The 27,991-nt window shown below is 40.7% G+C and overlaps 1 protein-coding gene across 1 annotated transcript; it reads left to right on the forward strand.

The window, feature by feature from the left end:
• Positions 1–7,213: 7,213 nt before the first annotated feature.
• cibar1 (CBY1 interacting BAR domain containing 1) lies at positions 7,214–20,405 on the forward strand. The gene is made up of 9 exons (XM_042077203.1): positions 7,214–7,476; positions 7,888–8,122; positions 8,254–8,322; positions 8,675–8,776; positions 10,167–10,172; positions 10,413–10,517; positions 11,430–11,543; positions 15,384–15,503; positions 19,757–20,405. Exons 1-9 carry the CDS (start codon positions 7,433–7,435, stop codon positions 19,862–19,864), a joined length of 903 nt encoding a protein of 300 aa, XP_041933137.1. The 5' UTR covers positions 7,214–7,432; the 3' UTR covers positions 19,865–20,405.
• Positions 20,406–27,991: the final 7,586 nt, after the last annotated feature.

Raw genomic sequence — 27,991 nt, forward strand, 5'->3', positions numbered from 1 at the left:
AAGTCAACCAGGAGCCAATTTGACAGCAGCAGATAGACGTGCCAATTACTGTAGGTGCCAGTCAGAGGCCTGTTACACTCCCAGATATTAGAAAGCCCAGCATTGTCTACACTTGAAAGCAGAGGACATTGACATGCCGAGGACAGACATTGGAGAACTTTTACGAGGCCTAAGGTTTAAAGGCAGGGTGAATGTCAGGCAAAGCCTCCTGTCATGTCCCATGATTTAGACTTCAGTGACAGGAATACTGCTGGCTGAGTCTCGGGGGACAGAGCAGAGTCCATTGGCCACTGGCTCCACTTAATGATTTATGATGGAACTTGGTCTACGTAGTCCCAGTGGACCTGGGAGCTTCTTAGAGTGACCAGTTTTATTGCAGTTCTGGGAATCAATTATGCTAACTGTTTCTAATGAATGCACTTTAGGGAACAGCGCAGGCACTCTTAGCGATTTCACCCATTTGCATATTGATGACATAAGGACAGTTCTTGCAAAAGCAGTGATGAAATACATTGGAAATATGCCTGTGCCTCTCTCTCTCTCTCTCTCTCTCTTTCTCTCTCTCTCTCTCTCGCACTCTCATTCTCTCCATTCTCCTCACTTTTACATTCAGAAACACAGAGACTCTGCTGAACCTTTTCAGGTTTCTGTAGTCTGAAGTCATCTTCAATTAGACATTGCGGTGAGCAGAGCTGGATTGGGTCCAGCTAGCATAGCCTCCCTTGGGAGGCAGGAGATATTGTGTGCTTAGAAAGGCCAGCCATTTACAGTGAAGAGGTTAACATGCATTAAAGACATGCTCAGCTGGTTGTGTCTGTGTAATGGTGTAATGGTCATCTGGCAATGTTTTGAGCACTGAAATGCATTAAGGCAACTATGCAGGACGGAGGGAGGGAGGGAGAATGGGAATAGTATGGGGGCAGATGTTGGATGGACACAATGAACGCACAAGTGCAGTAAATGAAGTTATCAAGTTATTACATATGCATTGAAGACATTATGGATCCATAACACTTTCCTGCCATAAGTGTAATGTGTAAGAGTAATCAATTTCCTTAAGGAATGATTGAAGAGCCAATTTACTGGGTGAAAACAAAACAAAAAAAAAACATCTCTGGTTGTCTGGTTTGCCCATTCCACAAAGAAACATTGACAGAATCATCATTGATAGATGCCATTTGGTTGACATCCTATAATCAAATAGATTGTATGGCTAGGATATCAACATAGCACTCACCATGCAACATGTTCCCCATTTAAAAATTCTAACAAAAAATAACAAATGATAGATTTCATGATAGAACTGCAGGACAACCATATAACTGATTTAAACTGCCTCCACTTTATAGGTGAAAGTATCCAATTCTTTTTATCAGTTCACTTGTATCCTAAAATCATGATAGCCATACTTTTTCAATTCCTTTACTCAGTCTGCACTTGACATACCTTTTTGGTACATGTTGTCAATCATTATGGAACCACCAGACTATCCAAACACAAATGTCCAAATAGTGTATGTCTTTTAAATAGATCCAAAGGAAGTGTGGTAATATAATTTTACATAATATGCATATTTGTGCTTTTCTTCATGCCTCACTTACAATACTGTATTTGGAACAAAATAAGCTCATTGTTTATTTTATGGCAAAATGTGAGTTTTTTAGAACATGTTTTAATTAAATGGGGCATTCAGAGTTGTATATATACATATATAATCCAATATGTTTTCAGTATTTAAAACAATAGCCTAGTTGTATATGCTTCTGTGCTATTGAATTCAACCTCACAACAACTTATGAATAAACAGTGTTACAATTTCACTCCGCAGTTTACCCTGCATGTGTATTTTCAGCAGATTTGAATTTATTTAATTACATGAGCAGGTGCTCTAAATGTATAATATGTTTATCATGGAACCATACACCTAATGGACAATGTAAATTATGAACAATACACAACAGTTGCATGTTACATGTCTTAATTACGTCAGTTGAGCAGGTCATTTGTTGTATCAACCCTTAGATAAAAAAATGTATGTCTTAAGACATAAGTACATTCTGGGTTGAAACATAGTTAGTTACTGGTAAATTAACTCATTTAATTTCAATCATAGGGTGTCATGAATAAAAAGATGCTGCATGCAATATTATTATGATTATACGGATAAACCTTTTGAAATATTTTACAATCTGCTGAGACAGAATATGTCAATTGTTAATTTGTACTTTTATTCTGAAATGACATGACATGTCATTTTTTGTGATGCATTCATTTCAACATGATCAAAATAAACATATAAACATTCAGTAGAAATTGCATATATATAATGTCTTTCCTTGCATGCATAACTTGCATATAACTACTTCTTTGAAAATGCATCAATACAATATGAAAATCATGTTTAATATTTTTTTCCGCTACATCAGCACCCCAAATCGATCCAGGACAATCAATTAATAATATTAATATTTTCACTGAGAAAGAGGTACAGTATTGCACTACATGTGAAATACTATATCCAGTAGGTTATCATGGATGTTGTGTCAATAAACCAGTAAATTAATCTATAATCAATGGGTGTTGGGGTGCTGTGGTGCCGCAACAGGCTACAACGCCCATACTATGTACAGGTCCAAGTGCCCACGAGGACCCAGGTTTGAATCCGACCTGCGGTCATGTCCCGATCCCACCCCATCTCTCTCCCCCACTCACTTCCTGTTAATCTTCACTGTCCTATCCATATAAAAAGGCAAAAGCCCCTTCAAAAAATATACTTTATAATAAATTGGGTGTGCCAAGACATTGTCAATGAAAAGTATTGCAACACTCTGAGGGTGTTTGGTTGTGTATATGTTTATCTAGATTCGCGGTATGGGAAAGGGGTTACTTGTTGGCCTATGGGCTTTGGGGACCCTGCGTTGATCAGGTCTCTCACCTGGGGGTGAAAAGGACGATGCTCGGAGTCTCCCGCTCCCCTCTCATTGGGCGTGCTGAGCCTTGGCTTCCTGACATATGTCACTCCCAATCTGTTCAGTGGGAGCGAATCTCCCTGACATAACCTGGCAGCTCGGCGCAGAAGGCAAGCCGCACAGAGCACCGAGATCCACGCGGCGGCGGAGGAGGCAACCCACTTCCTGCTAATTGGTATTTTTGTGATAACACCATCTGTTCTTTAAGAAAAGTCGGGCTCCAGGAACGCACGCTCCTCCTGCATACATTAATGCTCAAGAAAAACAATGCAGCAGCCACCTGGCCGAAGCCAATACAGAGAGGGGTCCTAGAGGTGACTTGGGATGGGCAGAGGATGTCAACATGCACAATCTACTGCTCAACACCTTTACTCATCAGTAAAACAATATCACAAAAACATTCATGATTGAGGCTAAACTAGGTCTAGTTTCAAAATCACAGGAATGGTATTCAGTACCAATAAAAGAAAGGAAATTACCCATTCGGCCCTCAAGTACATCGGTCTTGTCTTTCATTTTTTGTCTTTTGCTCACAGAAAACCTGCCGAATAAATCCAGTTAGAATGTGGAGGCAGCTTGCCACCATGTGGAAATGCAGGTTATTGCAGACATTTATGTTTTTATGGCATTAAACATCTTAAACATTTCACTGCTTTGTAATAAAAACTGTTTTATGAAGTGTTTTTATCTTATTTTAAACAATGTTTTGAAAATAGACTTTTAGCACTCTGTTAAAACCTCTGTGCCTCAGTGCTGTAACACTAATTTCCCTGATGCATGTTATTAGCCTACAACACATGATATGTCCAATCATTATAAAACCTCTCACTCACACAAAAGCCCATCAGTAGGCTATACTATAACTATAATTATTTACTTGCCCGGTGCAAATGGATGACAGCTCTGTCGAGAGCAGACAAAGATTATTTGACAATGACCAAAAACATGCTGGCTGTTGGCTCTGCTGCTGGATTCTGATGCTCTAAATTAGATTCTAAATACACTGCTAAATGCAATGACTGTCTTTTACACTGACAGTCTGTTACAGTGGAATCTCCCCAGTTTCAATTCCATGGATGATTAAGCATGATAATTAAGGTTTTTGGACATTCTCCACCGAGGCTTGGGCCCAACAGCTGGTGACATCCATGCGTTTGAAGCAAAGGAGTGCATTGTAATGAATCCCCATTAATTTCAATGATCACAAAAGTCTGCTTTTGGCAGTGTTACAAAACTAATAAAACCATTCAGCAGGAGACACGGTTTATTGCAATCTCTGTCACTGATAAGCTTTAGAGACGGAGGGAAAACATGCATCAGGCAATAATTTAGATGATTGAAAGTGTTTTATTTTTTACCATTTTTATATAAAACCCATATACCTTGCTTTCATGTAGTCTACCAAGTGGGCACATTTTTTAATTAATTTACAAATGGTAAAATAATGTATGGCTTAAACTGATAGTAAAAAAATAATTGACTTAATTTGTTTAATGGTTCAGCTGCTATTTCTCCCCTCATAGGCCTATTTATAATAATACACTATAAACAGCCAGGTGGCTCTATTCCTCTCATAACAAATTCGAGAATGTCAACATCACCCACTTGCAGTTGGGGGAATCCCCACCTCACACAAGGTAGGGAGAGGTAGCCTGCCTATATCTGTTTATTTTCATTTGACTGAGATACTAGTCTGGCATCTGACAATACACCATTGTTTCCCTCGGACATCCAGGGTGGCTGCTGTAAACAGGAGTAGCATGCCTGCAAACATTTTTAAAAATTGCAGTCAGAATGTATATGTAGGCTACAGCAAAGGTAGGCCTAAATGCATTGTTTCCTGACAGCTGATGTGGGTTATCATCAGTTTGTAAAGGTAAGGTGAAGTAGGAAGTAACATTAGGAATCCCTGATCAAATTGATTGGTTAGGCTGGAACAATGATGTCAAAGTTAATTGTTACGAGTTGGAAACATTTCCCAATCGTGAGAGACCAGACTCCCTTCACAGAGTGAAATGAAGTAGGCTATTAGTGAGTCTAGAAAACAGGCTGAGAGAGAGATAGCCTATAAAACCAGATTTCTGATCATGAAACAATAATATGTAAAAACTGTGTTCCTCTCATCTCTTCTTGCCAGGCTCTAGGCCTATCAGTCTTCATCTCAGCCCAGCTTAGTTTTTAGTGGGGTTTGGAACCAAAGACAGTCATTTTAGCACTGTAACTGACAGTGTCTATTCTCATACTGACCCTTGGAAATGTAATACGATGAAAACAGTAGCTAATTTATCAACTAACACATATTATCTATCGATTAAGTAAAAAAAAAAAAACTATGATAAAGTGTTATATTTTTATATAGGCTATATTATTGCAATGCATTAGCCTATGCAGTGCAGTGTAAAGGTCTGAGATTGATGCTTGATGATTCTTGCGAGTTCTTGCGAGTGTTTTCTTTTTCTTTGTTAAGAGGCCTACAGGGATGCGATATTGAATGTGAAAACTGACTCAACTGTGACAGGTAGGTTAATAGGTTCATATAAGGGTCATTCTACAGAAACGCACACTTTTGACATGGCAAGATGTCTGAAAATGTCTTTCATTTTCTGAACTTTAAACTTAGACCACACTATTACTTAACTTATTGGCTGTATTAAAATACACTTAAGGGACACCTTAAATATTTTTTACTTTTATTGAGCATTTATTTAAAGATTTCATGCACCGTCTATTTGTCACTGGTGTTACCTTACTCATTTTGGCAATAATTATAGCTTTTTAAAAAATATTATCTCTCAACCTCTTCAGCACATGAAATAAGAACTATAGTACAATAATGATAAGGCAAAAAACAGGAGATTATTGATTGATTTATTTTAATAATGATTGTTAAAAGTTTGTTTGAATGATGTTTATTCAAATGCGCAACCATGTATTCTCTATAAAAATGAAAATATCATAAAAAACAGTTATAAACAAATAATATTGCAATTGTTTAAATGTCATCTCTTAAGTCTAGCAAAATTAAATGAATATGAAATTATTATCATGTCAAATTTGACACATTTGTCTTAATGTTCCTGAAAACACACACAGTAACACAGTAACACCAGTGACCAAAGATCTTGACTACTCAACTCTAATTAAGTATATACCAAATTGTTACATGTAGGCTAATAAAATCACATTGACAATAAGTGAAAGTATTTAACAAAGTATTGTAAACAAGAATTTCATACATGTGTTACTGGCATGAGGGTAACACCAGTTGAGTAAAATAAAAGTCGGGGAAAAAAGAGGTTTAATGATATGTCCTCGTTTGATCTTCAGGAAGGAAGTAAATAGATGTCTTGTGATGTCATCAGTCTGATTTTTTATGTCAAAATAATAGTCTTTTCTAATGAGGTAACACCAGTGACATGACTCCATGGGACATACATTTTTATCATTTTATTTGTAATATTTAATTGTCATTTTGTATTTTTATCTAATGCATATAATATATTTGATAGTTATGTATATATTATTGCAATTTAACTGAATAAAAAACATGTTTTTGACTTAAAAATATTGCCCTCTGCCTTTGTACTTGACAGTTGGGACGGGCATTTTTGTGGTGCCTGGTAATTCATAAAATTGTTTAAAAACAAATACTGTCATAATGATGGCTCAAAAAGGTGTAATTGTTCAGGAAACATATTATTTTACTTTAAAATATAAATAAATTGCAACAGTAATATGTTTTTAAAATGTTATAGTCCTCTGAAGTTAGGGGACAGAAAAGTGTGCGTTTCTGTAGAATGGCCCATAATTGTTATAATGTCCTGTCTAATAAAACTGTCCAGGCTCCTTTGGGCGAAACATGGGACATGTGGGGGGGACACTAGGCCTGAACAAAGTTTCTGGTGAGCATGAGAAGGTTTCTGGTGAAAAAAATGCTTGCACCTATGTGCCTTTAGGGGCTCTATAGAAACACGGGTCTGTGCTGTTATGCTTTTTTTTTTTTAATATAAATCCCATGAGCATGTTATTTGAAAGACAGATTGTGGTGAAACATATTTATGTCGGCTTGTTCCACCACTTCCCCCATACTGGTTTGGTAGGTCTATGGTGGGAGATTAGGAGGAGGATTATTTTGCTGATGAATAGGCTATCCAAATGTTTCTAATATTTGGCTAGTAGTTTACGCATATTCGCATTCTTTGATTGTCTGCATCGATCTCGACCATAGATCTCGACGAACAGATGCTGACCATCATCCTTTGCGTTAGGGCGGAAGGAAGCTAACATCTGCAATTCCATGGCAACGCCGTAGCGCATTGAGAAAGATGTGCTAGCTAGCGAAAGAAGCAAAGAAAACAGGCACTTGTAGACAGCGACCTAGCATAGCTGCCAAAGTACACGGTACTGCAAATACGTTGTTTGTTCTCTTAATCCAAATATTGTATTAAAAAGTTGCCTCCTTAATGTACTCCTTCATGATGAGTCGCACTCCAGATGCAAGAGCCAGGTAAGAGCACTAGCTTCTAAGTTAAAGATAACATTAGCATGCACGGTGGCTAACCTTAACCATCTGCTATGATAACTGTGTGCAACCAGTTGGCTCGCTAATTTTGTTCGCTTGTTAAGATGCGATTGAAGACTTTTGGATGTTTGGTTTGGAACATCTCCAGGGTGGAATAGTTTGAATCATTTTTCGAACATGCTAACTTAACATTAGCGCAGCAAATAACGTTACGTTAACGTTATTTATTAAGCCATCCCAGCACAACTAACGTTAATATTAACATTGTTTTGCTGCTCCATGTCTTTTATATTTTCGATACTTATAATTAATACTGCACACTGAAAGGCGAAGAATAAATGAACGTTAACGTTACATAAAAACATTATGAACCTGTATCCTGTGTTATCTCTGCAGAGATACGCAGACGAAGCAAATACAAGATAACATCGCAAACACGGAGAAGCATTTTGGGGAGATGTGTCAGCTCTTCGCTGCTTATGTTCGTAAAACGGCGAGATTACGGGACAAAGCGGATCTTCTGGTCCAAGAAGTCAATCTTTACGCCGAAACAGAGACTCCAAACCTGAAGAGTGGTCTGAAACATTTTGCCAACCAACTCTCCCAAATCCAGGATTATCGTCAAGCAGAGGTAACTTTTTAATGCCCTCTAATGAAAAATCACAACATTGTTGAGTCTTCTAGCGTAAATGCATTTTGCCTTTTACTTTAGTCAACTAAAATGAATGGCCACTGTCGTAAACGTTTCATCATTTTCAACAGGTAGAAAGACTCGAGGCCAAAGTCATAGAACCTTTGAAAGGCTATGGAACTGTTTTGAAACTTAAGAGGGTAAGTTCAAACACTTCTGGAAACACATGTACTTACATGTACTTACATGTACTTACTAATGTAACATGTACTAACTAACTTACATGTACTAATACTTACAAGACACAACTATGCAAAAATACCTCCTGTGTGTTTGCAGAGTTGAACACAAGAGGGCAGTATTTTCTCACACTCCATCATCTGCTTTTTTGTTAGGGCAGTGTGTTAAGATTTTCATTGTCATTTCCAGTTCTATTAATTGTCCCACTGGGGCATTATTCTTTCATTGTCTAGAGAGTTGAGTAAAATAAAAGTCGGGGAAAAAAGAGGTTTAATGATATGTCCTCGTTACCTGGATTCCATGTATTTATAGGAGGACCTGAAGACGACTCAGAACGCCAGAGACAGAGAGGCCAAACAGATGCGGCAGCTGGAGAGGATGAGACAGCGGAACCCCTCTGACAGACAGATCATTGTATCCTTCCAAAATTTCCAAGCTCTCATCCTCCCTCTCACTCTCCAAACACTCTAATATCTCTGTTTCCTTCTGCCTGTCTATTCTCCTCACACTCCATTACACAAAAGAAGTTTATGTATCCTCATAGCTCACTATGACAGCAATTCAGTTAGGTTGTAGCCAGTAATCATATATGATTGGTATATTTCCGAGATGGTCCTGAATTAGAAAGATGCACTGAGCATAAAGGAACCTTTATATGGCTCTGGTTGGCCCCACAAGACTTCCTTTTTAACATTCCATATGTTATCTTAATGCAGAGGAAGTAGATTGGGGCCCAAATAGAACGTTCAAGCATTGTTTGTGTTTACCTTGTTGAAAGGGTCCATAAGGAAGGGTAGGCACAATGTAAATAAATACAATCAGTTCTCGCTCTTAAAACACCACTATGCACCAGTTTGACACTTTTTGGATTATGTTTTATGTTTTTATGGGTAACCAGTGAAATTTGAAAATTTGGAATTTAATTTGAATCTTGGTCTTTCAAGGAACACATAAACACATCTGTCATTCCCAGATTACACTACGTCAATCGGGGGGGGGGGGGGGGGGGGTCAATAGTGTTTAGTCACTATTAGTATGTAAGGTAGGCTGCATCAACACACACTCAGGTAAGCCTTAATGTTAATAGAGAATTACTAGCCTACAGTAGGCATTTGTACTGTCAAAATTCATACAATACATGTGCACCGATATTAACGGTGGTCCGGGGATTTCTCCCCTGGAAACATTTTTAAATTCTGGCTGCTAAACACACCATTTTACGCAGTTTGGGAGGGGACAGAAATGCAATAAACATTACAATTACATTACAATTTACATTACATAATAATATATTGAATAGTGGAAGGGTCAGACCCCCCCCTAAAACCCCCATAATTTGAACTATGGTCATTCCCACTAGACGTTTATGTAGTTCTGTGGCCCGAGTTGGAAACTGTAGGCTTAAGGGGGTGCTGTGGCTGCAGCAGCTGCACCACATTCAGATTCAAGTGCCCACAGGGACCCAGCTTTGAGTCCGACCCGTGGTCATTTCCCGCTCCGACCCAATCTCTCTCACTCCCACTCACTTCTTGTCACTCTTCACTCTCTGCACTCTCACAGTCTGAAAAAAGGCAAAAAGAAATGTAGGCTAAGAAAAGCTTTCATTGCCAATGCATTGCTAAAAGACACCGGTTAGCATGCTATTTAGCTTTTATCATCTCAAACTGGGCTGCTGCTAGTGGGGTTTCTTTCATGCCTTTAAGGTTACGTTAGTTAGCTTACCAGTTCTCGACCAATACTACATAGTGCTATGGACATGATCTATATTTTAAATTACACAGATTTCCTTGACACTCTTTCACAGTCCCAGGTGGGTGTGTTTTTGACATGGGTGATGTATTAATTCATTACACACACACACACACACACACACTGTTCGGCCTTATGGAGCACGACTGGGCCCAGATGAGCTCTCTGTTGTGCTGTTGTGTATGTATTGTTACTCTCCATGGGAGGCCTCTGCTGTCGTGACAGCCTGAGCACCAGGTCCACAGAGGCTCAAAGGAGCTGTGTGCATGACTGCTATTGTGCTGTCGCTCTGTTATGACAGGCAGAGAGTGAGCTCCAGAGAGCCACAATGGACGCCACGCGCACGACTCGACAGCTGGAAGAGACGATAGACGAGTTTGAGAAGCAGAAGATCCGCGATATCAAGGTCACTGAAATACATACTACTAACACATAGGGAGAGAAAATTGAACTAAAGATTTGCACTGTAATGCCCCTCTCAAGTTGATACTTCATCCTTAACTGCCAATCTGGGCAACTATTTCTCTATTGAATATGTAAGGGATAATGGACGACACGGTGGTCTGTTAACAGAAATTAATGCACGGTCAAGGTTGTAATGCGGCTCGACGCGCAGCGGAGGTAAGTGCATTAATTTCTGTTAACAGACCACCGTGGTGTCCATTATCCCGCTTATTCCACTGTTGCCACTTGCGTTGTGTTCATTTCCGGTTATAATTTAAATGTTTTAATCGCTAGAACTGTCTTGTTTGTAGAACTACTTTCCCCCGACACATTTCAACTAATGGACATACTGCCATTACTAGTTCTAAATGGATGGTTGCTATGGCCAAAGGCCAGTCATTAGTTTTAAATGGATGGTTGCTACGGCCAAAGGCCAGTCTGAGTTCTATCTCTCCCGTTGTCAAGCGGGCATATCCCATGATTCTGATTAACTTAAGCTTTGAAACATCGCTATTTTACTTAGCCTACATGTCATCCAACTAACTAAAATCCACCTCCGTCATATGCTACAATGTGGTCATGTTCTGAACATCTGTATTTTACAGCTTAAATGCATCATGACAGTTCATTTAAACTTCACAACGAGTTCAGCGAATTGATATACGTGTCATAAGTACGCATAAGTGTCATACGGCCAAAAAATGGATCTACTTCATAGGTGTTCAAATAACATAATGTTAACGGTCGTTCTAAATTACATAGGATAATGGGAAATTCAACCAAGCAGTGGAATAATAGTTTATATTAATTGCTTGAGTGTTCATCACCACTCATCATACTTTAAGTGACAATGCTGTCTTATTCTGTTATGCAGAAAGTGTTGGGAGAATTTGTGACTGTGGAAATGGCTTTCCATGCCAAAGCACTAGAGGTCTATACCGCAGCTTACCAGCACATCCAGAATGTGGATGAGGAGGGGGATCTGGAGGTAAGCGGGCCACTGCACCCAATCTAGGAGAAGGGGGGGGGGGGGGGGGGGGGGAATCGTAGTGTGCCATGTCCCTTGGATAGTAATGTGCTGGATCACTGCACACCATCTCACCCAGGGAATGGATAATTACATTGGGATCAATTAAAAAATCATGCAAAAAAATCAAAATCAAAAATTTATTAAGCTATACAAAATGACTGATTTCACATAAATATGAAAAAAGGGTTTTAGAGTTGTAGTTAAACATGTTTAGAATTTCAGATCAACAAGACATGAGCATGTTGTTGCGAGTGAGGTATTGAAGATGGGGTACCTGATTAGGAGAGTTTTAAAAATCAAGACTACAAAAAGCATTTGAACAACATGTCTATGTGAATCAGAAGTATGTCTTTTTTTTTTTCTTGGAAGTTTTTAACCTGTCAACGTTAGTACCGTATGTGTGGAATGGCCTCTTCACCAGATATTTGTCATCACATTCTACTCTGAGCACCTGAGTTGCAAACACTGATGCCAGCCAAGATTCTGGCATTGTTGAAGCCGTTGACATGTAGGTGACAGGAGGAGCTGCCAGAGTTGTGGGGAATCCACGTACGTCTCCTGCCCTGTTCCTCATAGCAGACATTCTTATGCGGTTACTCGCCCCTCCAACCCTCCTGTGTGTATATGTTCGGAGTCTTTGAGGCGCGGTGACCTCGGGAGTCCTGATTTCTTTAGAGAGATTCCCTGACAATTGCGTTCTGCTCCGGTGGCGGCCACCTGGTCCAGCTTGATCAGGCAGAATGCTCTCTCTCTGGCAAGAGCCCTTATTTACCAGCCCCCACGATGATAAACCAAATCATTGCCTGGGTATCTGATTTCATGCTATGCTGCTTTGCTTGTTTGCCCTGTGAAATGCAGAATGGGGCTAATATAAATTACTATGGCACAAGCATGCAAACGGCACATCTGCGTTCCAATTTTCCCAATTTGCCCCCCCCCCCCCCTTCCCCACCCCCTTCTCTGTGCTTTAATTTCACACTTCAATACATCTAACCTGTGTGTGTGTGTGTGTGTGTGTGTGTGTGTGTGTGTTCACATGTGTTTGTACCTGTCCCTTTTTGAATCTGTATGTGTTTGTGTGTATTTGTGTGCTTTGCAGTGAAAGGTTGAAAAAGGAGGGAAATCATTAATACAGCTCATCATTAAATTGGCAATGATTCATTAACTCAGACCATGCTGTATGGTTGAGGTGTTCAAGGGTCATATCCAGTTCATGACGGTCTTTGAGCTCATAAAGAAGATTATGGTTTTATTTCTCAGGGAAGTTTCCTTTACTGAACGGCATGATGCAATTTTGTCAGCTGAGGTCATTTGTGGGTCACTTGGACATGACAGCTCCAAAAAGCTAAAGAGGAAAGGGTCTGCATGTTTCTGTGACAATTGAGGTTAAAAATATGCTGTTGCTGAGTTTATGTACAGTACATAGCATCATTTAATGTGTGCTAGATCAGTGGATCTCAAACTTTTCCCCTCAGAAAACTCACAGCTGTCCTAGTACCAACATTATGACCGGCATTAGAATACAGTAGCGTAGGCCAATTTAACTACTTTTTTTACATTGTACATACTGTTTTGCAGAGTTTTTTGTGTCACTCAAGAAAGACAAAGACTAGTTTAAATTTAACTTCAGTGATCGCATGATCGAATTTTTATTATATATATTTTGATATAATTTGACGTGATTACTGTGTTTTTTCATAAAACATAATCTCAGAGACTCCCAGAGTACCACTAGAGAGAGTCCATGTACCACCAGTGCCACGCATACCACAGTTTGAGAACCACTGTGCTAGATTATTAAAGGCACCCTTAAAAGTTTTTTGACCTTAACATAACATTTTCAAAATCATTTTGATAGCACATAACCTCAAAACATGACAAATGGTACTTCTGCCATTGTCTGAGTGGTCCTTTGTAGACAATTACTAACCTACCAACTTTTAGTTTCGGGTAGGAAACTGCACCCCTCCCCCCTCCAAAATCGAAACGCAAAAGAGCTGCTCTGCCAGGAATTCTACAGGAGATCTTTTTCTACAGACTGCTGACGGTACATTCCCTCAATATTGTATCGGAGTTATGTTCATACTTGGTTGCAAAAGGCGCATATTTAGTTTGTTTATTATTGCGTTTCTCAACCAGAGGGGGGCCCTGAGAGCAAATCTTGTTGAGGGTGCATTTAAACTCAATTCAAACAGATGAAAAGATAAAGATAGTTAATTCCACTCATATGATCAGTAGCACAATTTAGTTATTAGCTTTATTCTGGAGATGAAGGACGCTGATGTTACATTTGTGATGAATGCTGTATAATCAGAATTAGTTTCAGTATACCACAATTTATACATTTGACATGTTTGGGAAAATGAAAGCAGCAAAAACATTTTGCATGAAAAGATAAGCATGTTCAAAGAGAGGGGAGAGATAAAATGCACAGTCAAAATGACATACATGCAAGCTAAGCTAAAATGAAAAAAATACTAAATCAAATTTCAGAAATTAAAAAAAAATATGAGCAGGGCATTTTGAAGAAAATTAGGATTCATTCCAATTGACTTATCATGAGTGCATTTTATAGCAAAGAAAATTACCAATGACTGGTAGTTCACTTCCCTCTCAGAAGTCTTTATGATAAATCACATGTGCAATCCCCTCAAGTTGTACTGTAGCTCCAACTATAAATACCAATGACGTCATGGAGATTTTTTCCGGGCCAACTTCACATGGAATGCCCCAGGGAGCCCAGATGTGTCTCAGTGCCGTCCCACTGTTTCACGACTACCAACTAAAGCGGCGGAGCATACAGTTTCTCATCACTGCTCAACTGAAAAGTGACTAATGCTCCAAGCATCGCACCATTTTATAGCACATTAGGAGACTAGACTTTCAAGATTTTATAAGTTAGTCAAACTCTGTCTCCTTTTGTTACATTTAACATATTGTGAATATATAATGCGGCTTTTTGTGAATGGGATTCACATGACGCTCTCTGGGGAATGGATGCTTAGACTGAGCAGCTCATTGACACCATTATGTGATTGACTTTACTTTGCCTGCAGTTTTATCTATTGTTATTATACGGCCCTTCACAATGCAAGTAGGACGCTCCATTGACTTGAATGGGATTTCCAAAAGTTCTACCACTCATTATTTTCGTCTAAGGACCTCTAAATAATGACCGCTGTCAATGGCAACGGATTTTCATTCAAAAGTGAAGGCAGACGGTTGATCAGCTGTGTTCTAAAGAACGTTTGATTCAAGTTCAGCGTGTTGCAAACTATTTGTTTATCAGCAAAAGCCACAACGAAACGGTAACAAATAAATGTAAAGAGACATATTGTGAGTTTATTTTTTATTTTTGGCAAGTAGCCGTATAATAAGTGGGATAATGTATAGAACACCAGTCATTATTGGGAAAATAAGTCCCTTCAGGGCGAAGCAAGACCCCTCCGCTGGCGTGTCAGGGCCCAGTTCGCCCTGTCGGAACTTATTTTCCCAATAATGACCGGCGTTCTATACATTATCCCTTACCTATCATAGTTTTGCCAACTTGCATGCGGCTAGGTCACTCCAGACTTTAGTTAATATCTACACAGTCCTCAAAGAAAGTGGCTTGGAGGTCATTTCATGGGTTGTTGGGCTATAATATCAACATTCTTTTTCCAGAGTTCTTGTCAGACTATTATCTCCAACTAATGGGTGATAGATGGCACTACAGAACATCTCAGCTTCATTGGTAATGATTTAAGATGTTTGGACAGCAGGTGTTAAAATAGCTGCTGTTGTTTGTTGTTTTGGCAGGTGTTCCGCAGCATGCTGCACCCTCCTGACTCCCTCTCCCGCTTAGACATAGTCCAGGCCAACACCAGACGCTCCCTAAACCAGACCGGCTCCAGCCTGGGACGATCAAGCAGTCTGCAGGTGAGACATGGAGAGCCATTTCTGACACCTGAAGGTTAAATTCATTCAGAGGTGGGCTGGGAAGAAATAGAGTAACCACACATCCTGGGTTTTTTTAGTCCACTCTCTGGACGAGACATTGAAGAAACAAAGTGAAATCTGTAGGTTCGGTTGTGAGGGTTAAGGACATGGCTTTAAAGGTGGGTTGATATGCTGACTAAAACATAGCAACAAACTAAACAGTAGCAACATGATTACAATCCCCTGCACTACACAGAGCCTCATAGCCAGTGACAGATTCAAAGTTCAGCCTAATAAGAATGACTTATCAGCCAGCACTAGTGGTGTCATTTGGCAGCTGTTCATCCCGAAAAACAAGCAAATGCCCATGCAATAAAATATGATTTGTTGCGGCAGAGATACCATTGGTGTTATCCCAACTGTTTTTATTGTCCAGAAGGATTTATATCTCTTCAACATACGATATTTGCTCTGACTGACTAAAGCTTGCATTCACATTGTATTATTGTTGAGTGTATTCAAATAGGTCGCCCTGACACTGCATTGAGGCTATGGAAGGGTGTTCACTGAAACATTGAAGTCATACAAAAGTCATACAAAAAAACTGTTACTGTATGTCACTCAGACAGCCTGTAAACTAGAGGTCGGGGGGAAAAAGCACATGCCACAGAGCACGGTGACATAAGCTGTAACGAGTTAATGTTACAAAATGAACAGCGCAGAAAAATGAAATCTGTACACGAGGCTTCTTTAGGGGTTTGTCTGCTCTTTGCCTGCTCGTGGAAGGCATGGAGGAGTGAGGAATCAGGCTCTGCAGGTTCAGTGGTTAGTGCTCACTTGGTAAATTGTAAGTGACGGTAAGAGAGGTTATAGGGGGATTAGGCTCATGTGAGTCATATGCACTTTGTCTGATCGTTGAAATCCTTGTGCATTCAAGATCCAAGGGAGGAGAGGTATGATCATAATCATGTTACTGAGAATCATACGTCAATGTTGGGAATCTCTTGGGTTATTTAAAGAGTTGTAAGTGTCTGACTTTTGGAATGTGTTGGACTTTTGGACCCAGAAGTGGGAATTTCCAGAGGCGACAGTATGATGGATGGGAATGTAAAGATTCATTCACAATATTTGCTCCACAATATTTGGACACAATTAGATTTTATTTTATTGTGATTATTTACATTTATTTACATGAATATGGCAATATTCATTTATTTATTCCTTTTTGTGTTTGGGTACTGGGAGTCTCTGCAGCCATTTTGGTATGGTGCATTTGTTTTCAACACTTGCCTTCTTTCCAGTTTCAGTTGTGGCACCTTGTTCACTTTAAAAAGCAAAGTTATACGTAGAGTAAACATATGTACTAAAATAAATTAAAATCATTATTTATAAATACTGTAGATAAATATTGATGTCTCTAATGTAGACTGAATATTTATGTCGACATATATAGTAAATGGATAGCTAGTGATGATCTATCATCATGTCGATTGATTTAATTCTTATAAGAAAATCTTTGCTATGATGCATCATAGCATGCTAGGTTGTAATGGACATTCCAGCAGTAGGCTAAGTGCATCTGAATGCTGTTGATTAAAACTAATGAGTAAGTCATTAACGTCCTTTCCAACCTTTCCATTGTTACTTCTGAGGCTTGTTTAGCAGAAGTTGAAAGAGAGCATTTACCACCCTGTCAACCAACCACTCAGCTTTACAAATGACATGTTCATTTGACACTTGGCTCTCCCCACGCTGTAAACCGACCAACCCCTTCCTTCCTCCCTCCCTCCCGAAGAGATATAGGCCTATTAATCATAAAGACAAATGGCTAACTGGTACACCTACCAGAGTCTGCCCTGAGGGTGATAGTCATATTCATAGTAGCCTACCTGTTGCTTTCACACAGATCAGAGAGAACTCTGCCACTATCTCAGCTGTAGTGGAGGAAGACTGGACAGCGATTGTATTTCATTTAGACAAGCTAGCCGCACACCCTCAAAGGGAAAGGAGTTGTATGTGCTGTGTACTCAGTTTGGTGGAGATGCCATAGCATGTGGCGTTATTGATTGTACTTCGAAATGAGTCTTTTAGGCAACCCATACTTAGTTAAATGTTTGTTGTTTGAATTACAAAGTGGGTTTTGGTAGAATGTCTGCATTTTATAATGAAAAAGTAAATCAGTGAAGATAATATTTCAGTATTCTGTGTCATATCGGACAGAATATAGGAAAATGGTTGTCACACTGTCTCAAATTTTGCTCAAAGTTTGTCAACAGAATGCGTAGGTCCGTACACTAAGACCTAAGAATATTTTTGTTAAATTCCATTGTTTCTATACATTTTTCACCCTTGTTTTTATTATTATTACACTTTTAAAAAGTGACGCTTTTGTTGCCTATGTTTGGGGATTAATATCTTCAAAAGTATTATTTCTTGGCCTGCCAAACTAGAATGGAAGCTAGATCTCAGTATGACGAGACTATTAAAAGTTTGTACTGCATACTGTTTTTTGTATAAGGCACTAGATTTGTAATATAGTGCAAAACTAGTGATAGTGTGGGTCTTGTCAACTCATACTTTATATACCCACATGACAATGACATTAATCAATATTTTGTCTGCTAATACAATACAATACAATTAATGTTGTGCCAGGATTTGAGGACAAATACACATGAAGATATTAAGGATACAAAGTGATTGCATTTTTTGGTCATTTTCATAAGACTAAATCATACGTGGGGTAGCTAACAGGAACACAAAAATCTATGTGGGAATAGTTCAATGTATAATAATTTAGTTTGTGAAGTACCAATTTTGTACCATGTTTCATTCATAGATAAATAGTCGGTAACACTTTACTGGACAGTATCGACATAAGAGTGGCATGACACTCTCATGAACACATGACAGTCATGCCACATAACCCCTAACCCTAACTCCAATCCTAACCCTAATCCTAACTCTAACTCTAACCAAATGACACTTATTGACAAAAGCGCTATGTCCTAAACGTTTATGACTTGTTTATGACACGTTCATGACAGTGTCATGTCACTCTTATGTCGATACTGTCAAGTAAAGTTGGCATCGTTCATCATTCACTACATTGCCCATACATTGGGCAGCCGTGGCCTACTGGTTAGCACTTCGGACCTGTAACCAGAGGGTTGCTGCTCACTGCTCCCAGAGCGCCGCTGTTGATGCAGGCAGCTCACTGCACCGGGATTAGTGTGTGCTTCACCTCACTGTGTGTACACTGTGTGCTGTGTTTCACTAATTCCCGGATTGGGATAAATGCAGAGACCAAATTTCCCTCGCGGGATCAAAAGAGTATATATACTTACTTACTTATACTTATACATTGCGCAACTTCCCACATAGATTTTCATTTGCCTTCTAGCTAACCCACATACTATTTTGGTCATTTCCTTGTTTAGTTCATATGGCTGGCCATGAAGAATACAATATATAAAAACAAAATAATGCCCAAAAATTGCTTCCCAGGCTGTAAATCCAGGCTCTTTTTCAGGCTGTAAATCATATCAAGGGCTGAAAAAAATAGACAGAAGTATTTTGAATTTGGGACCCATGATAAAGACCAGGTTTGAACAAAATCTGAGACAGATTTATTTTAGATTCAGTAACAGCCTTATTTGATTTGACGCAGAATGACAAAAGCAAATTTGTTATTGTTGTATTTTTTTAGGGAACACTTCAGTTAGGTTCTCAATAATAGTATTGTTGTATGACCATGGCTTGTCATTATGGCACTATATCCATGGATTCATTCAGAAAGCCAATGTGTTAAACCATTGAGGCCACTGTATTTAATACCCACTGATCCCTCCCATTCCATTATGTTGCCTGTAGTCACTGTGATTGTGTCTGTTGATGTCACCAAGGCCAGGCTTGATAAATATCAGCAGATAAACAACAAACTCTTTCTCAACCTCCCGTCTAGAGAGATGCTATCTGAGATGCAAAGATATTCTGGCACCAGCATTCACGTTTGCAAATACCTCTGCATTTCTACCTTAACTGACATTTGAATCTAAAAAAATGTTTGCAGCACTAGATCATCGTCTAATAATACTAGATACAAGTAGTATGATAGATACTAATTGACCGCACTGGAAAGTAATTACTAGAGAAGGATGGGAATGTAAAGATTTTAACAGTGTACACAGCTAAGACACCCACCCAAATTCATCACCTAAATTTAACTGTCCTTATGACCACTATACCTTCAGGCCCCAAGCAGACAAAGGCAGCAAGACGATGAGGAAGATGATGATGATGACGACGAAGACGAGGATGACGACGAAGATCTGGAGGAGGTAACAGATGAGGAAGACTAGCCCTGGACACACAGACTTTATTTTGGTACCATAGATAGTGTTCGTCTTAAATCATTGGGGAATGGACATTTCCAAAGAGCTACAGTGTTTTCTTTCTTTCAATAATAAATTCACCTAATGAGTGTGATATTATTACAAAAGATGTATGGGGGACTAGATGTGTTCCATTAGTGCAAGTAGAGATTGTCTACACAGGGCCTTTAAATGCCTTGAATTATGATTTTACAAAGGGACCATTTGTATTTGACTAAAGCATTAAATGCTAGGTCTTTAATGTAATTCTTATTAAAATACAGATATATTTTTAATCATTCTCATGTTTACATTAACACTAAATGCCAAACAAATAGAGTTTTCTATTAAATTTGACAATATGTTGTCTTAGTGTCACATACAGATTGTGAAGCCGTAACCATGTAAATAAACGTTTCTATGGGAATTTCTCTTATCGATGTTATTGTGTGCACATGTCTTGGTGCAAAGCCAGTAATCACAATATTTCTTAATAAAAATGGAGGGCTTTGCAGTCATTCTGACCACAGCCAGTGTTCCCTTCCTCTATATGTGTGCGTGGCAACTCGTGCGGTTGTGTGTGTGTGTGTGTGTGTGTGTAGTGCTTATATGTGAGTTCCACATCATCATAATTGTGTCTCATGACATCCCTGCCAATCATGCATGAGTCAGACCCATCCATCCCATTCCACCAGCGCCATGGTGACTGGCCCCACCCCCTGGGTCTCCTCGGAGGCTGATAGGCCAGACGGTGAAGCGCACAGGCAGCATGACGCCACAGTGCTGCATCCAAGCGAACAAACACCACGGGGCAGCTCCCCAGGCTGAGGCAAAGACATGTTGCTAGTGCAGTAAAACTGACTGGGCTGTGGTCATGTATGCAAGGGGACGGACACACACACACACACACACATATAATACACATTTAAATGACTGGTTTTGTGGTTTGTTTGAGAGTCAAACAAACCCCTAATTGCTCTACAGGCGTGAGTCATCTGCGCTATGTGTGCGTGTGCTTGTCTGTGTGAGTCAGAGACTGTATTCCAAGCTCTAACCATGAACTCCTTCGTTATTTCCACATAAATACAGAGAGAGCAGTGACTAGAGAGGACGGGTGACTGAGGACAGATTGTTGGGTGGACATGGCGAGGCTTCATCTTCCTCATCTGATGAATGTGAATTCTTGTCGTCACTCTTCCTCAAGTGGGACATTAGCCATGCAGTGGGAGGATGTTGTCCTCTGCCACAAAATGACCGATATCTAATGTGGTTGAGTGGCTTTGTCTGGCCCATTTGACCACATCCTCTGCCGGCTGTCGGTAATTACTCTTGCTGATATACTTACGGTCAGAGGAGTCATGAATTTACATTATGCGGAATATGCTGATTCAGATAGAATGCACAAAAAACAAAATGAGGAACCATAACCACTGTTTCATGTGATGGCTCTTCTGCTGTCATGCAATGCAAACCATCCAAAAACCTCTCAAGGGCAGGTTGAAATCTTTAGCACAGTGGTTCATCTGCTTGGCTGTCAGTAGGGGGCGACATCCTATGAGGGCTCATGTTGAGTGGAAAACAGTGGTTCTGGCAACCTCCCTCCACACCCTTTGAACCTCAGCTGGCTGCGGTTCCATCCATCTGGAGTTTATAAGAGCTCTCCGGTTGCTTTTCCACCGACTGCAGGATTAAACAGGATGAGGACAGCTACCGAGCGTGTGCGCTCAAATAAATGAGTTACTACACTCGCTTGTCACGCGACAAGAGAGTTTGTTTTTCTGAATGAGAGAGATGAATGAAATATCAAACTTCTCTTTTTAAAATCTCTTAAAATGATTTTAGATGTCAGTATGTGCAACAAAAAGAAGGCAAGAGCTGTAGCTTTATGGAGGTCCATGTCTGCAAGAACCAATGTGGTCACCTCCCTGCTGGCTTGGATCAATCAGGTCTGGACAGAGAGGCCAGAGAAAAGGATTCCCCTCGCTCCTCTGACTCACTCCCAGGTCCAGGCAGTTGAAGGCCCTTCCATGTAAACCCCCATTAATTTGAGGCCAGATCTGACCGGGGATGTGGCTTTTCAGAAGAGGGGCAGCAGAACTGGAGCGTGAGTCACGGTGAATCATTAGCCTTGCGAGTGGTGGAGGAAGCTGCAGGGTGCACTCTTATGGCTCGCTCGCTCGCCTCGCTAGCACACGCCGCATTTTCCCTCTTATTTACATTCTAGGAACAGTGCAGCTCTAGTGTGTTTCGGGGATTCTCTCGCAACAGGGTAGCAGGTGAGGGTGTCCGGTCACTGACCTGTTTTTATTATCTACTGACTGGTCAGTGTTGACACAGTGACCAATTGCAATTCACAATTTCCTTCATACACATAAGCCTACACATAAGAAAATACAAGACATCTTTTGTCTGTTTATTTTCAATAACACATTGGCAAATAACCATATTGTGAAAGAACAACCCACATTTCAGCATCTGTCAGCTTTAATTATGTTGAAAAATAAAACGCTGATTTGCATGCAGCCAGGAAAGCAAACTCAGTGTGTCCACACTGAGCCGGGAGACTGAAAGTAGCAGGACCTGATATCCAGGTTGGTTTCCCCTGCTTTGATTGCCAAACTGCCATCGGCCTGCAGTCTGTTTCTGCTAATGGTTTCAAAATCCCAGTGCTGAAGTGGAGCAAGTGCGGCAGAAAGCCTTGCGCAAGCACCGCTTATCTTCATCTGGGCTGATTTGAACTGTCAGGCAGCAGGCCTCCAGGCTGCTCAGCTCACCGCCAGCACCGAGCACAGGCCCTTCGCCTGCCACCTAACACTGGCCGTGACGCACGCCGACTTCCAGCTGTGTGTGTGTGTGTATCTGTGTGTCTTTTATGGATGGATGAATGTGCATATGAGTGTTTGAGTAGATGTGAGTGTGCAGTATGTACGTCTGTGTGAGACTGTTTCGTTATTTATTATTTCATTATGTCCTTATTACGTATCAATAAGGACAATTTGCGTACGTATCAATTTGCTCCTGCCAGGTCAACACACAGGTGACAGTTTGTAAGTTATACAAGCCAATTTAAGACTTATACACATAAACCCATACACGTAAACACTGTACAGGAAAGATATGTACTGTATGTCCTTAACTTAACAGTTATTTTGCCTTTCATTAATGGGACCGTTGATGGATGTGTGCTGTGTTCATACATGTTTTTGACGTTTCAGTAGCCTATGTTTTCCCGGATCTTAGCATTACTTATTCAACATCTCAGACAACATTACCTCCACTCACGCAAATAAAGCCACAGAGCAAATTTGAGAGAAATCGAGCCGACTCTGCCAACATGAGCCAACAAGCTGTGGGCTTCTGTGATAGGCTGGGGTGGGTCTTATAAAGCTCTCTGCAAGAAGGCCCCCCAGGGATGGCCGTGGGTGTCTCGGGGGGGAGCCTGTCTAAATGTGGGGGGGAAATTAGAGTCTGAAACTGAAATGTGAAACTCAGGGAGCATGGGGCGGGTCGAAGGGCTGGAGTACACGCAGAACGCTTCGCTGACATGGTCTGAAGCAGATGTGTAAAGAGTCCACTCAACATGGGAAATGTTGTATGCACATTTGTGTATGCATGTGTATGACTGTGGGTATGTGTGTTGCTATTCTGTGTGTGTGTGTGTGTGTGTGTGTGTTTGTGTGTGCGTGGGTGGAAAGGAGTTGAGCAGAGGGCATTTAAGAATGAGCTCAGGCCTGTCAGAGTTTAAATGATGTGAATAAATCCTCTGCATTCTCTACAGTAACGTTTGCATGCGAATAATATGCGAGAGTGTGATAAACTCGCAGCAGGTCAGAGGGGAGGGGAGGGTGGTCTTGATGAAGCATCCCAGCCAGGGGGGGGGCGTCAACAGGGAGCCCGGCTGACTGCACAGGGGGTTCCATCGGGAATCACAAGACAGACCACAACACTCTCATTTTGTGTGCAGGCTGTGGCTGCAGATAACAGCTCTTACTTGACAGTGCCGGGAACAGTAATATGACAGGGGCTGACAGATAGCTAGGTCTAAGAAGAGGACACTAATTGGGGAAATCCCTTAGGATTCCAGAACCCTCTGAAATTCCTTTGTTTTGTGTCTGCTTTGCTCAGACTGGGGGGTACTGTGTATATTTTTATAGACGTGCAAGCAACAGGGTATTTCCAAGCTATAAATCATCTACCCATGGTTTTCAGTTTGAAAGGAAGGTGTAATTTCTTGAGGTGGCGGGATTAAAGAGGAAGAATTCTCCTTCCTGTTGGCACGGTGTGGCTTCTTCCTTCGGAAGAGACTCAGGCGATACCTTTCACACAACAATCAGACCTGGGAGTGGATACAGACCTCTAAAGAGAGGGAGAGAGAGAGAGAGCAAAGGATTTTCTGTGTTGACTGGGCCGTGCTAAACTGACACACTGGCACACGGGCGTGTGTGAAGTGTTTCCCAGCATCCCCCGCACCAAGTGCAGTCCATTAATGGGAATAAACAGAGCAGACTTTAATCACCTCAGTGGCAGAGCAACAGTTGTTCTGTGACAGCAATGGATTGTGGGAAGGAAGGATACAGGCACTCACGAAGGGCTTTGTTTTGGAAAATGTGGCAAGTGTTGCCATGGAGCCAGTGTTTGATCCCATGGTAATTAGCCAAGCCCATTGATTGCACAACACTTTCCCCATTGGCTTGCCCAGTCACCTCTTCAAACAAGAGCAGGCGGCTGTTTATGTTTATGGTATCTGCCGTACCCGAACAGGGATGGCTCTGCGGTCAGCCAGCGGAAGACCGGGCCATTCATTTTTGTGTTTCTTCTGCCACTCTGAGCCCCTTGATTGGACATTACATAGCACTTATTTCAATTGTACATGGTGTTTATGAAGAGTTGCAGATGCTTCACACATACAAACTCATTTAACAGGTCACACACATTTGTTGTATAGTCAGCAAAGTCAGTGTTGAGTTGTTGTTGGCTGAGACCACAGATGGTGGAGTGAAGTTCACACACTTCTCACATGAGGCCATGCAAAGGCCATGAGACTGGAGGGTGGTGGGGAGGGGGCTCAGGGACCCCTGCAAATCCCCCCATGTCACGTTAACCATCACAAGCATGAACGGCATGAGAGGGGGGGGGATTACCACCTAATATATACATACCTCAGACAGCCTATAGAAAACCTTGGGATTTTATGTCTTTACATTACTGAAACCTAACCCTATTGCGTGCAAAATAACATCTTATGCAAAGGAAGGGATTATCATGATGCAATCAAGCAGCATTTTCCAATAGATGTACAGAGGTCTTATGTTACTCCATAGTGTAATTTCATAATAATTTAAAACCATTGACATATGGAGCTCATTGTAAAGACATTATTTGCATTTCTGTGGCAGGGGTCTTGTGTAAGTATAGCTAGTGGAGGGAAGTTGGATGTGTGTGAGGGGCTGTGTGTGTACCAGTGTTTACTGTGGTCTGTTGTGAGGGCCATTTGAACAGGGTGGTTGAACAGTTGTGCAACTGGCCCATTTGCCCAAAGCAAATATGAGCCTTCTGAGAAGGGGGGGGGTCCATGTATGTGTGTTGCTGTATTTTGTTCCACTAGTGTCGTTGGTTTTTAATCTCCTTCGCTTGCACAATTTTCAATTCGTTTGAAACCCAACATATTGTGCAACATTTTGCCTTGATAAAAGTTTACTGCAGACCAAGGTATCTTAACCTCACCAAAGACCATTTTGTTAAACCACCTGTGTTCCGCTCTGACTCACGATGACTGCCTTTGTGGTCTATTTTCTATTCTCTATTCTTATTGATGAATGTATCCTTCTTTTGCAGAATAACTCGTCACTACTCGTAAAGGTCAACACATTGGCAAGACGAACATTAGGATGGATATGGATGTGTTTTGTAGGCGGAAATAGGCTTGTAAAGACCTGCGCTGCTCTCTGAAGCATTCCTTAAGCACCAGAACACCTTGATTGAATCCAGAAATTCACTTAGAGTGACACTGGGCAGAATGGAAACACACATCTCATTTAAATTCTAATGTTACGTGACGTTCAATCTTTTTTCAATCATTTACAAACCTGAATTCAAATTTAAACTAGATATGTTAGCATTCAAACTGTAGAGTACAAACGTGTGCCTTAAGAGGCATGCAAAGTGATTTTTCACAAAGCAACAAAGAAACGGAAGGCATAGGACCAAAGAAAAAAGCTGGAAGTGTACGCATATGTCAACCATGGTCTTTTGGGGCTGTACCTCTCTCATCAAACTTGTGTCACTTCCATAAATCTATGATTGGGTGACCGCTTGAACCAAAAACGCTGCCAATAGGGTGTTGATCCCTGGGGACACGCTAGGAAACATTGGAATCAGACTACTGGGAATTCCATGTTTACATACTGGCAGCGCCTGTCGTGATGTCAGAGCCGAGTAAAGGCACAGTCCCACGAGGAAGTGTTCACTCCGGGTCATAGCACAGACCGGAGGGACTGCTTTTCATCCCTTTCGAAATCTGACAAAGTTTCTCCAAACATGTCTTCCTCCCTGGAACATATGCTGTATACACGGGATGATAATTTTTACCAGCGCTACCTCTGGCAAAGCTTGAGCTGAAACAGCTCTGTATACAAGATTAACACGAGAACAAAGGGGAGATGCCGGGGCTTTGGACAAGATTCTGAGAGCCGGTGATGGTTTTGCGCGCACGGCAGACATTCCAGACCCTCATTTGTCACTTGAGTCACGCTGCCATTTAAGCTTTTGTCTGAGCCCTGATGCAAAAGCCATGCTACAGTCTCGGAAAACAGAGTCGCCTTTGAATCGCAGTAAATTTGAAATTTAAAAATGTTCTTTGGGCATTGCGGTGATTAACGCTGAGACCACACACACAGAGACACACACACACACACACACACACACACACACACACACACACACACACACACACACACACACACACACAAATGCGGGTGAACAGTCACTGGAATTTTCCCCTTTGCTTGGCATCTCAGGTTGAAACAAGCCGCAATTCGTTCATATTCATGTTTTACTGCCTGTGAGGCAACATAGATGGGGATCTTTCATTGGGTGACCTTAAAGACCCTGAGGATGAACTCCACAGCAACAGTTTCCAGCTTTTAGAGTGTGTCAACAAAACAGTTAGTGACAGCTATACACAACTAAACCTCATCAAACCATTTGCCTTAACAGATACATGGCACTCAGTCATCATGATTAAGTGTGGCTTTCACATGCTACTTACAGGATTCTCAGGATCAATGTAATAAGTCTTTACTCTGCAGATACTGTCTTGTATTTTGAAAACTAGTGCAATGACATTGCATAGGTTGTTGTTGCTTCTTGTTGTTGTTTTATAAGTTGATTCTAAGTGTAGGCTTACCCAATACTGAAATGAAAAATGCTTCCGACTTCTGCAACATGTACTGTTTATAAAGTTGTAAATTAAGGACAGCCCTCAATTTCGAAATCGGCATATCATGCAGAAGAAGGGCGTCTGGCCCGATTAAAAGAATTTAAAGTAACTGTTGAGTACTGTCCATTATATTCTTAGTTGGGAGGATTCAGCGCCCAAGTTTAGATTAAGGTGTTGAGTGTTATCCCTGCTTTTTATAGGTTCTTACAAAAACAAATCAGTTATGTTACTGAGGAGTCACCTTTTATTCAGCAAAAACACTATGTTGCAAGAACTATGTTCTTTGTTTTAAGAGGTTGTGTCTAAAAAATGACCTTTTTAAACATGCCCACCCAGTGTTTAAATGTGTCAGTTAACAGCTCACAATAGATTCCCCTACAGACAGCAAAGCTCCACATACTTCAGATTTTGTTTAGATTTCTTATCTAGTCTGCCAGCAAAAGTGTGTTTTTCACTCTCTTTGGCACTGAATAATAAAGTTGAAAGTGCACTCAATGAATCTTGTTATGAAAGTCAATGAATTTTGTAATGAAATACCTCCAATAATGACATCTGTAAGAATGTTAATAGCTGATATTTGTTCACGTATCTTCCAAGCATGGTGCAGGGTGCTTGTACGGGTCAGGAAAGTTTAGAAAACTACGAAATTATGAAATACTGCTCTTAAGACCTGGGAA

The sequence above is a fragment of the Alosa sapidissima genome, chromosome 21, assembly GCF_018492685.1.
Source record: "Alosa sapidissima isolate fAloSap1 chromosome 21, fAloSap1.pri, whole genome shotgun sequence".
Taxonomy (NCBI): domain Eukaryota; kingdom Metazoa; phylum Chordata; class Actinopteri; order Clupeiformes; family Clupeidae; genus Alosa; species Alosa sapidissima.

What these genes read in the sequence shown, in the direction of transcription:
- cibar1 (XM_042077203.1), top strand. Translation starts at nt 7,433, where the DNA reads ATGTACTCCTTCATGATGAGTCGCACTCCAGATGCAAGAGCCAG. An exon ending in CTGTTTTGAAACTTAAGAGG is followed by an intron (nt 8,323 to 8,674) that starts GTAAGTTCAAAC and finishes ATGTATTTATAG; the next exon opens with GAGGACCTGAAGACGACTCA. An exon ending in AGAAGATCCGCGATATCAAG is followed by an intron (nt 10,518 to 11,429) that starts GTCACTGAAATA and finishes TCTGTTATGCAG; the next exon opens with AAAGTGTTGGGAGAATTTGT.